The 19329-nt window shown below is 34.2% G+C and overlaps 1 protein-coding gene across 3 annotated transcripts in view; it reads left to right on the top strand.

The window, feature by feature from the left end:
* Positions 1 to 19329, top strand: part of LOC149080690 (uncharacterized) — a 239265-nt gene that overhangs the window by 98892 nt on the left and 121044 nt on the right. For all 3 annotated transcript variants that reach the window (XM_089239904.1, XM_089239903.1, XM_089239905.1), the window contains exons 11-12: positions 592 to 2087; positions 2340 to 2481. In XM_089239904.1, coding sequence (XP_089096030.1) covers positions 592 to 2087; positions 2340 to 2481 — 1638 coding nt within the window. The remainder of the gene's footprint in view (positions 1 to 591; positions 2088 to 2339; positions 2482 to 19329) is intronic.

The following is a 19329-nucleotide window of genomic DNA, read 5'->3' as shown; positions in this document are numbered from 1 at the left end:
GTTATAACTCTGTTTATGATAAACAGAGTTAAAAATGAAATACCGTCAAACCTTGTTAATGAGTCACTCTTGGGAGAACAAAAATATGACTTAGTAAGCGGAGTGACTCGTTAAATGGAGTAAGCCATAGCTGTGCCTGAGGACAATTGGAACTACCAAAAAGTGACCCGGTAAGCGGAGTGTCGTGTTAACTGGGTGACGCACTAACAAGGTTTGACTGTACCGTGATTTGAAACATTTGGGTATCCGAAAAAGCTATGGGGGGGGGGGGGTCATTTTGACCCCATCCCGTCTTTCCAGGAATACTCTCGCGATCCATCTTTCTAGTGTTAAAAAGTTTTTCTACAACAGAAAGCTGCAGACCCATAAAGCAAAACTGAATGATAAAAAATTACATGCAGTTATTAATTCCCAATTCAAATTCGGGAGAGAGCATGCATGACCTCACTAATACATGTATGCTTTCAGGAGTTGTATGTAACATTTACCACTCTGTTAGAAATTCCTTCAAGGAATGTTTATTAGGAGGATGTGCAATATAGTTTTATAGTTTGATTTTACTTAGTTTTTATAAATCATTTATATTTTTAGGTACTGCTGAGGTTATTGACTTGACACAATCATCACCTGAAAAGAGTCATCCTCCAGGTAAAGGATTAGTAATCAGTGATAAAAAAGAAGGCTTTTTGCCTTCCTGTTCATCAGAAAATGTACAAAGTTCCGAAAGCCCACCAAACAATCCCTTAAAATCTGCGGAGAATTCTCAGTTAACAGAGGGGACACTTTCTGGTTTTAATGGTAGCAAAAAATGTGAAGACAATATAAAAAATTCCAAAAGTTCACTTGGCAGTCCTACGACGTCCTTCAACTTTTTTTCTGATGAAGATAAGGAAGATGCAGTTGTTAAAAAAAAAGATGACAATGCGTTGAAATTCGAAACTCAAAATTTGGTAATCCGTCCTTTAAGGCCTTTTGAAGATTTAGAATTAATAAAAGGATTGCAAGCAAAAAAAGAACAGAAAATGTTTCCTATAAATAAAGTGAAAAAACCCCTTGAAACTCAAAAGGAGGGGAAGGCTATACAGAAAAATACTGATGAAGTTTATGTTTGTTCGACATCAGAGTCAGATGACTCGTCTTCTGGAAGTAACTTAATGCAGTCTAACACAAACAGCAAGGATATCTCTAGAAGCAATGCTCCTATATCTGTACAACAGTTGGCTTGTAGAAAAAGAAGTAGAAAGCAAGTATATGCCGAAAGAGATTGCAGCGTATTAGATGTTTCTTTTGATTCTTCAGAAGATGGTGAAGCTGCAAGACATGTACCTGAGAATCTTCATTGTGGAACTTCAGATACAAATCTTGGTAACTCTCCCACTAATAAATCCTTACCTACTAACCCCAAGAAGATCAAGAAACGTAAAAAAGATGAACCTCCAAAGACTTCAATATTTGATAACAAAGGAGTTTGTCAATCTCCTCATGAAGCAATTGATTTTCTTAGTTTATTGGATAACATGGAAAAAAATGTTGCGGTTTCTTCTTCAAATCAATCTGATTTAACATTTCCATCCAATTCTGTTACATCTGCAACAGCGATCACAAATTCTGGTGACAAAGAAGTTAAAACCACATCACAACAGTCTGATGCAATTGGTTTAACTTTTTTACATGATAAAAATCTTGGTAGTGAAGAAATCTCAGATGAAATATTAGAGGATATATTAATGGCAGAAAAAGATTATTCATTGCTGGGAATTGAGGGAATTATGAAAAATGAGGGAGCTAGCTCTTCATGTGATTCTGATTGTTGTGTGATTGATGATACTGAAACAAGCAGTGAAAAAATATCTGTTGGAAGCCCAGAGTTCCAAAACACCCTAGCAAACATGAAGAAAACAGATTCATCTGATTTAAAAACACAATTTACATCATCATTGAAGTCACTTTCAAATTCTAGTATGGTAAATTTCTCTCCTAATCAGTATCCACAAAGCAGTGAATGTACTAGTATTTCTGAAAAGGGAAGAGATGAAAGATTGCTGAATGAGATAGAAAAGTCATTTGAAATATCCAAGGAGCAAAAAGTAAGCTTGATTAATTATAACATCCTAGTATATAATGTGTAGTCAATTTTGAATAGTTAATCTAATCTACTTTTATTGGCAATTTTGTTATGCATCTTTTTTTTTTATGCTTTAGAAAATTTTTTCACTTGTGTTACCAAAAAGTTTTATTACTTCTATTTGTAGGTGTCACTTTTAGTTTAACAATCAAACTGAGTAATGTTTTCTATGTTTCATTGATATTTACAGTTTTTGTAATTGTTGCTCTCTTAGGAAATCAAAGGTATCGATGAGATTCCAAGAACCACAAATGAGGAGAAAGGAGTGTCTACAAAACCTACCCCTGAAGTGCTGGCAAACACAACTCAAGGCCTTCAATCTGAACAACATACTTTGGTGAAGAACACTCGAAGAGGTATGTTATTCAAATGGAACCTCAGATCTTCTTCGAAAAAGCAATAATTTTCATTGTTGCAACAATATCTAATAACCAATACCTTCAGGTTTTTATTTTGTCTTCATGTAAAAGTTGAGCTTATTTGAATGTTGTCCTATGAATCATTTTTCATTTTATTTACTGTTTGAACTTTTATTGTGTTGATTTTCATTTGAGTTGGTTTTTTTTAGCATTGAGAACTAAATCTACTACGGATATTGAATGTTCGCTTTTTCATTTTTTAAGTTTTTTTTCTCAACAAGTTGAAGCAGTGTAATGCAATAGACATCTGTTATAACAAGAGCTTACAATTGCAAGAAAAATTATGGTTATAACACTTTTCACTATAAGCAATAAGTATCTTCAAGATTAGCTCATTGATGGTGTATTACGAATATCTTGTAACAAGAATTTTGTTATGTAAGCAGTAGTTAAATCTTTTTTTTTTGTACATAGTATTGTATTTTGTTGGTCTAAAATACGTTGTGTTCATTCTATCATATTATTTGATTTTATATTTTCTTGTTAATGAAAGAAAAATTTTATATTGCAGTTGAGCCTGCTTATAACAAAGTAGGATGCAATGAAGAATCTTTTTTTTTTTTTTTTTTGGTCATCCTAGGGAACGTGCAATATTAATGTTAAAATTTTTTTTATCAGTCTGAAGTTGAGGTTCCAATTCAGAATCTCAAGGGGAGTACTGTACCTAGAAAAGCTAGTTGTGTTCAAAGAATTCTGGAAATCGTTTGAATAGAGGGAAGTCTGCATAAAACTAATCCATCCCAGTCCTGTTCAATGAGTGCTATGATCATGTATTTACCTTGAATGGGAATTTGAATAACTAATACTTGTCAGAAATATTTATAGCTCTGTTACCCCAGAAGATTTTTGTGCCTAAAATCTCACTAAAATGGTTAAATGTCATTTGGAAGCTTTTTGCAGCATTAAACATCAGCACCATAAAATGTTTCTCATCTTATAAAAGTTTCAGGCTTTTAACACTAGAACAATGGAAGCCGTCATTTTCACATGCAATTACACCCAAACTGTTTATCTCAAGTACTTGAAATTTCATGACTTTTCTCATGTTGGTGAGGCTCTTAAATTCCTAAAAAAAATAAAAATATATAGTATGAATATTCTATCCTTCATACTAAAGGAGTATTCATATTCCTTTGGTATGAAGGTTCCTTAGTTTAGTGATAAAATGAAGTTCTACCTAGAATGATGGTAGCGGTCATTTTGACCACTATAGAGATATTTAACTAAGACGATTGTAAAACATGCTGAAATGGAGTGTCTTTTTATACGAACATTAATACTGGGAAAACAGGTGTTTTATCATGGCGTTTGCTTTTCTCCATTAGCTATTCTGTACCTTTCAAAGGTAAACTTTTTAAAAGCTCGTCACCGTACGTTATTCAATTCATTTAGCACTTTTATGGATCTCTTTTCTACACTTCTACTGCATTACATTTGCTGGTACAATGTCACAGGACAAAAAGAATTTTCATTTTTCACCATTTCATCCATGGACAGAGTTCCAGCCCAGGAGCAGTGATGATTGTTATCATTTTTTGTTTCTTAACACTATGGGGGGAGCTACCAAAGATCTCAGCCTAGTTACCCTGCTGGATGACTTGGGAAGCCATTATTTTTCAACATATCCTCTTGACTGAGCAGAAAAATAATTATACAGTTGGTAAGCAGAGAAAATCTAGGTCTTGAGTACCATGCACACACAAAATTGAAATTACAAAAGAAATTTCTGCCAGAAATTATGAAATTTTATCCCTGTACTAATGAGTGTCGTTTATACTTTCAACAAAATGGAATCATTCAGTGCACAATTCAACCGGCATCGAAAAGCTGTCTTGCATATGTATTTTACATTGCTCAGGTTTTTTCAGCTGTTTACGTTTTTTCATTCCACACATGCTATCTTTTCGCAAAGTTCTCAAACGTATTATACTTTAAACCTTGTCAGTGGGCTGCTAAGTCAAAATGTAGACATGAATTACAAGAGCTGAAATAACTGTCAAACCTTTTCTTGAATAAAACAAAACAAGATTAGTCTTTGTCATAAGTCCTTTTGCCTAAAATTGCAAAAAATTGAATTGGTACTCGCAAAAGTTTAATGCAATAATAAGTCAGACTTAATAGATATTGTTTTAAAAAGTTTCAGTAAAGAGGAAAATATATATATTTTCTTATGGTGGTCAAAATTACCACTACCGTCGTTCTAGGTAGTTCGAAATTCCAGTTCTAGTGTTCAGGAAATAACTCTTTGCTTTGAAACTTATAAAACAGTGTTTGCAGGGCTCCCACTCATCCTACTATTCCTACTTTTTGGTAAAATGTCCTACTTTTGTCCTACTTTCTCGGTTTTGTCCTACTTTCTAGTTTTTGTTCTACTTTTCCTACTTTTTTACCAAATCCTATTGGCAAAATTTGTGTAATTGATTTTAATTGAGCAGGAAATCATTGATATATTGCCAAATATTATAAATGTTGGAGAATGCAATTAATGATTCTGCCAAAGCAGCAATTGTATTGTTTTTAAGGTTATTTTGGGGATGTATGTGGACCATTTAGTTGATTAATTTTTCATTTGCTTAATTTTTTGAGGGTTCAACAAGTATAGTAGTCATTAAAAACTTCCGTCTGGGTGGAAAAAATAATTTTGTATTTATTACGTCATGGTCTTGGACAGTAACTAGCATTCATCATTCAAAATTATGCTGCAAATAGGGGAACCATCAGTTTGCATTACAAAGCAGTTGGATACATAGGCCTATCCTAGGTTTGGTGATTCTGATGCTACCCAATAGCATTCCATTGTCTTCTGTATTTTAAAGTATTTTTTGTATATTTATAAACAATATTCACAATGCTCAGCAAAGAGCTAGAAATGGAAGTGTTGATTTGTCAAAAATGATTACACTTGCATATTGAACAGTAAAATGTGAACAAATCCCTTTAAAAAATGATGGTCAATTCAGTAAAACTACCTGGTTCACCTTGCCTTATTTACATCAGATCTTGTAATTTACACATTTTGCATTGTACTTTTGAAAGTGGTCTCGAGGGGGGGCGTCATTCTTAAAAAATGTAAGTCTTCAAAATTTGCTGTGCATTGTCGAAGAGAGTTGACAAACTCTGCACTTTGGAAGACTCCAAAAAATTTAATACATTATGAGAGACAGACAGACAAAAGAATTCTGTGGTTGCTAGCACACTTTTTTGGCCAAAAATTGATTTTGTAACCAAGTCATTTGTCATTTTGCTTTGGCTTGAGTCAATTTTACAGGATACTGAAATAGTGTTACAAAAAAAAGTTAATTCAGAATTTAAATTTATTATTTTTTTTATTATTATTTTTTGCAAAAAATTTTTTTTACAGATTTCTTTTCATTATGCTATGATTGTGTTGTCTGAGGGGGTTACCCTGCCCCATCCTACTTTTCAGTCCTGCGTTTTCTTACTTTTTCTCATTTTTTGAGTGGGAGCCCTATGTTTGGTTTCTAATCTAATTTTCATTTCGCATTGTTTACAATGAATATCTGGCATGACAAATATTTTTGATCCTGTGACACTTCGTTGTATCCAGGTTCAACTGTATTAACTTTTTTTTTTTGCAAAATTGTTGCAAAATTATATATTTACTTTTCATTATATTTAAGAAAAATCATTGTAAAAATTGTTGTGTTTGGAATAGAACAATTTGTATGAGAATAAATAATTTGATTGGAAATGTGCTTTTCTCACATATGACCAAATATTGTTGTGAAAATTTATATACATATAATACATATTTATAGCCTGTTTATTAAAATTTTAATAAAATGCTGTATTTTTTTTTCTAGAATTTAAGATATTTATTCCGGTTTTTACTATACTATTGGCTCAGATATTATAAAAAGTATGTGTACTCAGGGAGTCTTATCATAATGGAAGTCACAAAATTAGAAAAAGGTTATGGAAGCAGTGAAAAAGTCGAGAAATGAAAGAAGCGGTCAGATTTTTTATGAAACTGTTTTTGGATTTTCACAGTAAGTTACCATGCTCCATTTCAACCCTGAAAATCATGGCCTCTTATTGGCCTTCTCATAAAAAAAACCCTGATAGATACCTATTATCCTACAGTGGTGGTCAGCTGAAGATGGCTTTTTCTGGAATTTTTTTTCTGCAGAAACAACCAAATCTCTGCAAGATATATTTTACTAGCTTTTCCATCAAATGACAAGTGTTGAATCACCAATGTCGTTAAATAAAGAGTGCTAAATTGCAAAAAAATAGCATCAATTTCTCCAACTTTTTCTACCATTTTATAAGTTTCTTCCTGAACAGCCAAATTGCTATAACTAATAAGAAACCACCAGGAATTGCTCCTAAACAATTGCGGGGGGGGGGGGGGGGGAAGAGATTGACCATAAGTATTGTTCCATCAGTAGTTTTTCATTTTTGATTTGGAGTACAAATGGCACCCCGCCTCTTGAGCACACAACGCTGCCTGATGTGTTAAAGAACATTCAAAGATTTTGTTTTTAAAATTGGCTCGCTCCTTGTCCAAATCTGCCTAGAGATGTATGAGATTTTTTGGCAGGATTATGGTTGCAAATGGCAAATTTAATGCCCAATAGCCCAATTCTACTTCATCAACTGTAGCATAGTTATCATTGACACAGTGACTTGTTTGTCGTTTGCATTGGTACAGTGGACACTGCATTGGGTATTGCTGCTGTAATGAAAGAATCCAGCAAAGATCATGGAAAATCACTTAATTTTCCTTTGGGTATGTGGTAGACACTCTGCATTGATACAAATGACTTGTTTGATATTTCTGAGCACAATGATGCAGTAGGTACTTATTTAGATATAATTGCTATAATGAAAAAGTCCAGCAAAGTTCAATTGGTCGTTCAAGCAAAGGTCACTGAACTTCACTTCAGGTATGTGGTAGACACCTTGGTACTTCAAATTTTTTTTATTATCTTTATAATCTAGTTGTATATTTTCCTCTTTCTGCAGACCCAAACACAATCCTTAAACCCGAAGTAGCTCTCATGTAATAAATACATTGGGGACATGCATACTCTTTTTGGCCTGTTCCAATTTGTTAGAAGTTCCAGTTATTTTCTCAAAGTGCTTGTACAATTCAGTAGTAGTAGTAGATCCTAAAACACTTTTTGTCTGAGTAAAGAATGCAAAATCCAGTTAATAGATATTTGACCGTTGTATTCAGCCTTTGGAAGAAAAATTTTTCTGCATGAAAAGAAATGCTTTATACATGACACAACAGTGCTATACGATGAAGGATTCTTTTAAAGGGTGAAACACCTAATTGAACTTTATTAATGTCTTATGTGGGCAATATGTCTGCAAATATATTTTTTGGTGGTATGAACTCATCTAATTTAGAATGATAATCCTTCAATGATTTTTTTTTTTTGGTTTGAAGAATACTGTTATACCAAAATTTTACTGTATAGCTTCACTTTTAGTGTACTTCACACACTATTTCTGCGAGCATTATAATGCACAAACTGAAATCTAGACCCATCTATAAATGATGGGAGTGGATTAAAAAATCAGTCATCTGGCTCAGACACCCAAACGCGTGATACCAGAACATAGATTGATTCACAACATGTAATTTTATTGGACAATAATAGTTCATAAGTTTTCCTGCTGCTTGTAATAGCCATGACTAGAACAGATTATAGTTTGACATTTGTTGGTTACATCTGGCTAATGATATAGCTTAGTCCAGACACTTTTTCATGTCATAACCAATAACAGGTTTCGAAGTGGTTTTATGTACCAGGAAGGACAGAATGGTCCACACAAAAAATTGGCAATGCCCTTGATGCCTCTTAACATAACAGCATGAGCAACTTCTGAATACATCGTTCTTGTCATGACAAAGCTAATCCACCCTAATCTCAAAAGAATTTGTTCAAACACTGTAAACCGATGAGTATTGGAAGTTTTCATATAATGCTTTATTCACATAATTTTTGTATAAAAAATCAAGCTTGGGGCACATTTATTTTACTTGCACATTGCCATTACTTTTCATAAAAGTTTTACCAAATGAAAATCATAAATAAACCTCACTACTGCAAATTGACATTCATGATTAATATTTGGAAAGCAGTATCTATACTGTGGTCAGTGGAAAGGAAATTGTTAAACATAATAAATTAATATTGCCACATTGAAAAGAAGTTGAAATATAGTCAAATAAAAAAAAAAAAATGTCTGGGCTTGTGTGATAAATCAAGGAAAAGTAAGCGCCAGCCAAATTGCTTAAAAGAGCCCATCATATTTTTTTCACAAGAAAATTTATCTCAAGTTTTTAAAAAAATAATTTTCAAGACTTATTAAACTTCATTTTTTTCGGCAAACATGTTAAAAGAAATCGTGAAAATTTTGTGTTCGCCCAATCTCCAATTTAGTAATCACCAAGGTTTGACAAATCGAGAAAAAAATTAAGCATCTAACAGCTTTACTTTAGCTTTTCTGGGACTTGACCTTTTTTCATGTTGATGAACAGGCTTGCATAAATTCCTGAAATGAAAAATAACTTTATCCTCAGACTGGAATTCAATAAATCACGCACAAGGCCCGTTTACATGGGAAATATTAAAAAACTGTTTTTCACTCTGCAATAGTGAAAATTCTTCATGTCTTCACCTCTGTTCATCAAACTAGCTCCTATTCATATGCAATCTAGCACGTGTAGAAGGGCTATAGAAAATTTAAATGCCAATGACTAATTTCTTTTAGTGACCACAGTGACCATGGGCCTGGGATTTTGTCACAGCCTTTAATAATATAAATGGTTAGGTGTATTATATATATAATCGCACACACCTAACCATTTATATTATTAAAGGCTGTGACAAAATGCTAGATTGCAGATGAATAGGAGCTAGTATGATGAACAGAGGTACAGACATGAAGAATTTTCACTATTGCAGAGTGAAAAACAGTTTTTTAATATTCCCCATGTAAACGGGCCTTGTGCGTGATTTATTGAATTCCAGTATAGTTCTTATCTTCCAGTATTATCTTGTTAACCGGGATAGGAAAAATCGAAATTAATCAAAAATAATTGTTACAAAGAAAAAAATAAAATAATTTCTATTATATGTGAAATTGCTACAGAATTTCAGCTCACATGTAAATACACAATTTCTTTATTTAAATAGATATCATTTTGAAATGACAATAAAATGGTAAAAAGTTATATAATTGTTTAGTATAATTTCATTTGTTTTAAGTGATTTCAATGGAAAAAAATTTGCAATGAAATGTCTGTTTTTCCTTAATAAATATGCATGTCAGTACGTATACGTTAGATTTATTATTACATTTTTATTGTTTCTTTGTCACGCAGGATTTTGAGTAGCTTCATGAGATGAAACTGCGTAAGCTATGGTTCTGAGAGGCAAAAAATAAACTGTAGGCGAACTAGAGATAACATGAATTGTGTTTGTTTCAGGGAATGATTTTCTCTGAATACTCCCACACAGATGTGCATGTACGTGACCTAACTTAGACATTCCAAGCAAGGGGAAAAATCTGGGAACAGCCCTATAGAATATGTACTTAAAAACATGGTACATGTCATGAAAGTAGACCATAATTTGAAAATTCCTATAGCTGCTTAGTCAAAGCCGTCTCGAGCATCATGGGTCCCTGAGCCATGTGTTTTTTTTCTCTAAGGCCCTTCTTGGCAAATTCACTTGGTTACTCATGAAATTTTTACCCGATGTAATTTTCGTGACGCCCCATCTTCTGCAACACCTCTGAGGGGCCGTGCCTGGGTGGGCCCCATGTGTTTACCACAGACCCATTATTAGGAAGATCAGGGGGCTATTGTCCCCCCCCCCCCCCGGCTTTTAAAAATACACTAGAAATGGTGTGTGTGTATATATACACACACAGTGAGTTATGTTCTTTGCTGTCCCGTGGAAGAAGTTGAAATGACAGGCCTCTCATTCAGTGGCGTCGGAGCCGGGAGTGCTCAAGCACCCACGGTACTTTGTGGCATGGATCTGGGCACCCCCAGAATTGATTCAGAAATTACAGTTTTCGATATAAAACTAAAGACTAGCACCCACAGTTTCGAAACAATTCAGACGCAGCTGATTTCATTATTTCAAAATAATATAAATTTAAATAAAGAAATTGTGTGAACCTGTGAACTGAAATTCTCTGTCGAAATTTCATCAGATACTTTTTCAGTGATATCTCTTTTTGCAAATCCTTTTTAAATTGATAATTATTTACTATGAATTGCTTTTCAATTTCCAAAACAAATTTTAAATTTAACGCTGGGTTTAATGCATAGTCGAATGACGAAATTATTAAGGAATGCTAGTAGGCAGTTTCTGCAGCGAAAATTGGTGGTGACTAACATGCCAATTACCAAGTGACTGAGTCGCGTTTGATATTTCGTCGCCAATACACCAGCTTCCTCATGTGAGGGCTTCCATAGCGATATAAGTGTCCGTCTTCTGGAAAGTTTCGCTTATCAGTTGCCAGACTTGAGTTTTCCTGTGTGAGGAGGGCCTAACACCCATAAGTAAAAGCAACCAAAAATTTTTTTTGGGAAAGCTTGTATTTAACATAACCTTTCACAAGGTGTGCCCTCCCCCAACTCGATATTGAATCTATCAATGAAAAAGACGGTATAAAAATAAAATTTTATTTAAGGAGTAACTTATCTGAGACCTGGATTACACTATAAAAGTTTGATAAAAGATCCTTTATAAAACTTGAAAAATTTCACCAATGAGCGTATCAGTTGCATTCGAGGAAATTTAATCAATATTATTATTGGTTGTTTTTTTCAAATTCTATAAAAGGTATTTTATCAAAGTTTTATAGTGTAACTCCAGCCTAAGGGAGAATATGTGAATATTTCCAAACACATAAGTCTCTCTCCCCCTTTTCTACTTGCAGCCTTTGATACCATCTTTTGGATTTTTTTTTTTATATTTAATATCTTAGGAAGTTTCTCAATTGTTCTTTTATATTTTCCAAAGAGGCACACTGTAGATGAGATTTTTTTTTTCAAAATCTTTTGAAGATATTTTATCCCATTGACTGCTTTTTAGAATATTGTAAACCCACTTCAGGAACAACCACTGAATCTTTACATGGCCATAATATTACCCACAGGTATTTTATTTTTGGTGAATCACCATCATTGGGTACCTGTTCTTTCTGATACATTTTCAAGTTTGTAATCTACATCTGATTAATCTGCAATTTTTTTTTACTTCTATGGTGGATCACAGCATGTTATGGCAGCTCTAGGGCTGTGCGGCCGATGCAGCTGCACAGCGTTGAATCGGGATGAAGGAGGAAAATAATTGCAAAACATTCAGAAGAAAATGTTATTAATAATTTTCAATTTGAACAATAACTACTAGATTGAATGATTTGGAGAGAGCGCTGCAATTTTTTGTACGTTTCATCTAACTGGGAACACTGCAAAGAGTTTTCATGGTTATTTTACTGATGCAGCTTATATGGCAGAGAGACGTCAAAACTATGATTTCGTTTCAAGTCTATCCCTAAAACCTCAAAGTTGGTCTACTGATGACTCGTAAAGATCTGCAATATATGTGAAAAAATTTCACCTCCCTATTGTGTAGAACTTGCTGTTAATGCAAGGTGCCCACTCTAGCACAGCCTGTGACCTCGCAACAGATCTGTCAGGTATTTTTAGTTACGTAGAAGGCCCATTGTGCTATTAAGAAGGCCTGAGCATACTTTGTTGAAATTGTAGAAAATCTCATTCCAAAATTCAGTATTAACATGATCTCTAGTTTGCAATATTTCAATATTATTGGTTTCTCTGTTTTTTTGCCACCCTTTTGATAAAGGTCTGCAACTATACAATCAATTGCTTTTAGATTTTGAGGATTTTCTACCACATGCTGGAAAAAAATTTTACATTGGGAGAAAAATTTAACTTTATATGGTGCCCTTTTTTTCCCGATTCCCTAAGCACATGCATACATTTTTTGTTTAATGTTTAATCTGGTCCTGCATACTTCACATTACTTTCATACAGTCACCATGTAAATTCAAATAGTTATTGTGAGATCTGGATGACCCTCCTTGATGAAGTGTGAGAAAGGTCACGGGTTAGAAGGATGGATGAGGGACGGTGGGGAGAGGTGAACGAGAAGAGGTGACAACAAGAGATATTCTGAAAGAAACAGTACAAATGAGAGGATGTCAGCAGCTCAAGTGAAGAGCTGGCCAACCAAATTACACCCAAGATGTTAATAATACAGTGTATATAAGTAACATATATTAATTAAAAGTAATGTACCTAGCAACAAAAGTGTAGTTCTTGTGTTTCAGGGGCGGCATCATAGTTATTGTGTAATACATTTCTCCATATCGACCAAGTGCTCTCAGTTGATAGTTTTTTCTTTTATCAGTAGTTTATATCACCTGTTTCTGAATGAAGTTGCATCTGTTGCTACTTTCTGCATAAGACACTGGAGTGTAATGTGGGAAATCTGTTATTTTTGACTGGGTGAAACACCAAACTGAATTTTATTAATTAATGATTTTGTACAGCTAATAAATTATAAGTGCAGTTTCTGGTGGTACAAGCAACCCCGATTCAGAAGATGTCAACAAAATAAATTTATAATGATGCCTCTTGCTATAACGGTAATCCCCTCTTCAAAAATACCTTTTCTTAGCCCCCAGAACAATGTTATATTGAGATTTTGCTATTAAGATTTCACTACTTTATCAATTATTTGTATTGTTGGAAATTTTCGTAGAAATCATATTTGATAGCAAATGGTCAAAATAATTTCCTGATCACAATGGGGAGGGGGCAGAAGAATATATCGACTAATATTGATTAAATTCACATTCTCATTGCAATTATAGTTTATTACAGTTTATTTGTCATTATATTTTCCCACCATTAGAATTTGATCTATGGAATTTATTATTCAACCCATTTTCAGAGCAAATTTTTGACCATGATGAGACAATGTATGAACTGAATGTTACAAATTTCTTATTGAAATAAGTAATTTTTCCCATGTTATTAGATTGTAGTGGCATAATTTTTTCTTTAATCCACAGCTCTATAGAAAAAGTGCATCTGATAAAATTACATTCATTATACTATGTTGAAAAGAAAAATAACTGCAACATTTTATTCTCATTTCATATTTTTCTTATGTTATTTGTGCCAGCCTTGTGTCAAAAACATTTTTGCAAAACTGCTGCCGTGCAAAATCATTCTGCCATATCCCCTTTCTTGTTAGTTCTTACTGACTTGAAAAGTACAGTGCAGTCTGACTCATCTATGTCTGAAGGTGAGATTAATAAGCATCGGCAGAACTTGAGCAAAGAGGGTGTCCCTGAGCTACCCTCTTCTGATAATACTAGTTGGGGAGGGGGGGGGGGTGGCATTTCCCCTTTCTAGTTTTATTACTATCATCTAATTTTTTATGGATTGTGAAGTCAAAGTTGCTCAAATCAATCATCATAGTCTCTCTCCTTCTGCCATACTAGGTATGAAGATGACTAGAAGCGAGATTGACATTGTCTTGATGCAGGAACCTTACACTCGAAACAGTAACATTTTCGGTCTAAGAGTCGAGGGATATAATATCTTTATGATGTCCTTAGTGACTGACCTAGAGCTTGCATTATTGCCAGCACTAAGCTCAAGGTTATAAATCTTATAAAATATCCGAGTAGTGACACTGTTGCTATCAAGATGGTTTATGAAATTCAAGGACAAAGAAATCATCATGTCAGTATATCTTCCCTTTGAGAGAGAGGAAAAAGACATACGATGGGCTAATGCTCACCATGTTTTATGGGAGGCGTAATGGATGCAATAAATGAGGATCTTTCAGAATCTGTGTTAAATTACATTCTATACATTCTTGATGAAGGTAATAAACTTAGTTACACTGTTAATAGATGTGAGGTTATTTGTATTTTGCTATGCAAATAGCTCATGCTATGATTGCATTGAAGACTGGAAGGTCTCAAATGAAATGATTTTCTCACACCATCGCCTGATCATGTTTACTGTTATAAGTCCAATCAGGGCGGCAGTTATAGTAGGTAGGAACCCAAAGTTAACTTATTGGGTTGCCCACAAAGAGAGGATTGTCAAGCACTGAGATCTGGTCAGTTTGGTAAGTTTTCCTCTGCACTCTATTTGGAGCTGTCTGTTGACCAGCTGAAACATGCCATTCTCCAATCTTTTTACCACCATTGTAGAACACAATGCTGATTCATAAAAATTAGTGTCATGGTGGTCAAAAGTGCTGAGTAAAATGAGAAACTGCAGAAAATTATTTTTAATAGAGTTAAAAAAAAGTTGTTAGGTGACAAGAATATGAGACTGCACTCTCGGCTTATAATCCCTAGCTTTCAGGGATTCCAAGAGAGCCTCCTGGAGAAAATATGGTGGTGATATCCTTGCTATATATGGCAAGGTTGGTCAAAACGATATCCAAAGATTAAACGTAGCTTGAATACCATCAAGCTACCTAATAGAAAATTAAGAGTGAATGGGATCTAGCCAGGAAGGTGGTCGCATATGGTAAAATTTATGTAGGCAATAAATTCCTTTAAAACATGAAACAGCATGAGAGCTGGATCAATTCCATTCATACCAGGAGGAGTAAACAAATTCTTATTCCAATTCTCTGTAGAATCTATAGATCACAACTGCTTTTGGGCGTGTACCAACTGCCTGGAGGGCACACTAAGATAATCTTTATACCAAAAATTGAAGGTGATTAATATGAGGCTAAATCTTATAGGCCAATCAGTCTCTCATCTTTTTCACTTAGGACAATGGCAAAACTCATTGATTGAAATATTAGACAATGGTTTAATGCACCGCTGTTTATCTTTCAATATTCTCATGTGCTGTAGAGTTTCGTTGATAAAGATTTTAGTAGAAGATGTATGTTTGTATGCTCTGATGGCTCTATAGAAGTCTGAAATTATTTTCCATGTGGTGTGGGAGTGTTACACTACTCTATTCAACAACAATAGAGTCAAAATTTGGTGGTTACCTGATTGTTCAGGTATCTCAGGTAATGAATTGGCTGAAAGCATGTTACAAAGTGTTCCGAGACTCTCCTAAAGCAGTCTCGGATCTTTCTCACTGAAGACAATGAAAAAACTTGTTGATATACATATTAGAGAATATGCGTTAATGACAGCACCACTATCTTACCTTTCAATATACCTATCAACCAGGCAAATCTATTCGTATTGCCTTATATAATTTGTCTCGTATATTAGTGGGAGAATGATTGTTAAAGAAACAGCATTGTGTGGCTGTATTTCTTGATGTTGAGGGAGGCTTTGATAAGGTTCCTATTGACACTTTTCTTTAAGCTTTTGAGAGCAGTGTTAATAAGAAAATTAATTGAATCAGTAATTTATCTTTCAGTTGTGTAAATGCATAATCTTTATGTTTACCGGGAGGCTTACTCTTTCCCAACTTGTAGACTCTCTCCTGGAGAAAATGGCTAACTCTGGGATATCTTGCATTTACTATATATGACGATAGTTTAATTGTTGCTAGAGGCAAGTTTATTGATACTGTATCTAGTATTATCTTGATGCCCTCAGAAAGGTTGAAAACTTGTGTGACAGTGAAGGACTTCTGGTTAACCCACAAAAGACTATCATGGTTTCTTTTACCAGAAAGAGAGACCTTACTTTAAAGAACATCTAGTTATTTGGTAAAACTTTTGAATATACCAGCAAGGTGCAGAACAAGGTACAATACGGCCGAGTCAAAATACTTGGCTAGACTACAAAGGATGGTTTGCATGGCTATCTCTGCCTGTATGAAGGCCACTCTTACTGAAGCTCTCAAACCTTTTACTCAGGATTTATCCTCTACACATGCGTGTGTAGAGTCCGGGGCAATAATTGGTATGAAAAGATTCAAGAATTTTTGTGTCATTGGAAAGAGTTCTCACAGTACCTATCATGGGGTGGTCTTTGTGTAAATGTTAAGCAACACCCATATCTCATCTCAACATACCAAGTGATGGCATGCTTTCCTAATTTGCATTTAGTAAGCCTTATAGAGTTCAATTCTCTTCCAGGGAAGGCTGGAGCACTGCTCTTACTATCAGTGATAGAAATCTAATTTGGTATACTGATGGCTCTAAGCGTAGAAATATTACTGGAGCTGGAATATGATGTTCTGGAGATGTACATGGTTCTAATATCTTTTAGGTGGCTACAACCCCTGTTTTTCAGGCTGAAATATTTGCAATTCTCATGTGTTGTAGAATTTGCATAGATAGAGGTTCTAGTAGGAAATTTATTTTCATATGCTCTGATAGTCAGGCTGCTCTGGTAGCTCTTTATAAAAGTCTGAAATGACTTCTCATGTGGTCTTGGAGTGTTACAATGCTCTCTAATCTGTCCGATAACAATAGTCAAGCTTTTCTGGGTACCTGATCATTCAGGTATCTTGTGTAAAAAATTGGCTGAGAGCTGGCTGCAAGGGGTTCTAAGACGCTATTGGTCCTGAGCCAGCATTGGGCATCTCATGTGAATTGATTAGGAATATATACTGTCTTCTACGTATTCAGGAAAAAACAGTGCCAAAATTGTGGCCGAGCATTAAAGGTGAATGATGGACAAGAGATCGTTTGTGTCTTAGTTTTAGACTGAAGGAGCTGGTGAAGCTCAGCAAAAATGGGGTTCAAAGAGCTGTAGGTAGTCTACTTACTGGTCACTGTACTCTTGAAAATCATCTTAATGTCATTGGAGTTAGTAAGAGCTCAACCTGTAGAGGTTGTTTATATAAAGATAAGAAACAGCTATTCACTATCTTTGTGCAGAATACATTTCATATTCACATAGGTTTGGAATCTTGAGAGCTTCTAGATCTTTGCTATATACAGTAAAACCTCAATCAGTTGTCACCATGTTATCAAAAAATTATGACGGCTTAAGGGGAATGACGACTTAAGCAGAGTGCCATCAGTTTTAATGTGTAATCTTCCGAAAATTGTATAAATTTAAAGTAATATGACATTTATTGAAGTATGAATCAAAATTAAAATATTTAATAAAATTTATGGATTGCAAAAGAAAAAATAATACCAATGTTTTACCTTTTTTGATCTCTTACTTAATTAACTAATACTCGATTAACTTAATTACTCGATTACTTAACTTATTGTGGTAATATGTACTGGTACACTTTGATTTATAGTAATTTTTAATTTAGACTAACAGAGCAACTGTTAGAATAGGTAGCTTTTCTTCATAACAACTCTATTGCACAATAATTTTCAAGATTACCTTGTAATTGCATCATGAACTACTGATGAAGAATTAAAACACTATAATTTTCAATTTGATATACATCAAATTGAAAAATCTTAAACACTTTTGACTTGCGGTGGGGGACCCTGGGCAGGGAAAAGTAAACAGAAGACCTCAACTGGGAAAGAATGTCTGATTTTTTTAACAAAGATATTTTGTTTAAATTTGAAGCCTAAATTAGTAGGGCCCATGCAGAAATGAGATCTAGCTCGAACAACCCCTAACGTTTCAAAAACCTTAGTTGGCAAATGAACTTCCCCAGCGTAACTTTCATTACTTAAACTGTTCGGTTTGGGTATATAGGATTTTATGGTGACTTTTAAGCACATAGCAATGCTTTAACGAGCTATTTTTTTTTCTGACTTTCCCAAACTTTTTCCATAGTGACGAGTTAACCAAAATTAGCGACGAGTAAACAAGGGTTTAATAGCATTATTGTCTTTGAAAGCTGGAAAGGCCTGAAGAAAAATTACAACTTAACCGAAGTGACGACTTATCAGGGTGACGACTAAACGAGGTTTTACTGTATTATTTTTTATTTAATTTATTTATATATTTTTTAGAGGGGAGTACAATATATAACCTGGTTCCATGATCTGGTGCCATTATCCAACCCACCCTTACGACCAAGTCTAGTGCAAAAAATCTATTGCACTGTACAACAATAAAATTTCACTCAAAATGAAAATATACAAATTATATAGTTTTACCTGCTGAACATGAATATCACCATGAAAAAGTTTTATTGGCTCTCGTTTCGGAGTAAGTGAAGCTTCTCTAAGATTAGCCCAGTGCGTTCCGTAAAAAAGTTACCCTTTGTGGAGGTTAACTGCTGAATAGAAGTTGGATGATAAAAGACAGGAAAAAATTTTCGAAAGGGGGATGTATCAAAATAAAAGCATCACAAAAAAAATCTTACATTTACAATGCCCAAAAACCAGATACATACACTTTATGCAAAACTTTGAATACCTGATCATGCAGTCATATTCCTGAGTCTACTATTAGAGATCCATTATTTCCTCATAGTAAGTACTATAGGTGTTCTTTTACTCTCTCACTGTTGTTCTACTGTATTTTTGCATGCCAAAAAGTGAAAGTTTCCATAAAGTTTAAACTTTGTTCTGCTCTGTCCCTGATGGCAAATTTTGAAACCGTCTTTATCAGCTATGATTAACCTTATAGCGTTAACCTTTTTTGTCATTTTATTTACAAATGTTTCCAACCATAGTGTCACACATGAACAGAAAATCCAGTTGGTCTTAAAAGGTAATGATGTATAAAGATTGTAAGGTTGTATAAAGAGAACTATAAAAAGGTGTTAACACATTAAAAAAAAACTCAATCACATTTTGCAATTCTTATTCATAAGGAAGTGGACAGCTTGGCCGCAGAATGGGGGTGGTTTTTGTATTATATCTATGTACCCTTATTGTC

The sequence above is a fragment of the Pholcus phalangioides genome, unplaced genomic scaffold (assembly GCF_987345545.1).
Source record: "Pholcus phalangioides strain wild (caught in Gottingen) unplaced genomic scaffold, Ppha-v1.0 ptg000011l_1, whole genome shotgun sequence".
In the NCBI taxonomy this organism is placed as follows: Eukaryota; Metazoa; Arthropoda; class Arachnida; order Araneae; family Pholcidae; genus Pholcus; species Pholcus phalangioides.
Note: the sequence above shows the minus strand (reverse complement) of the source record. Positions and strands in the feature narration are given on the sequence as shown.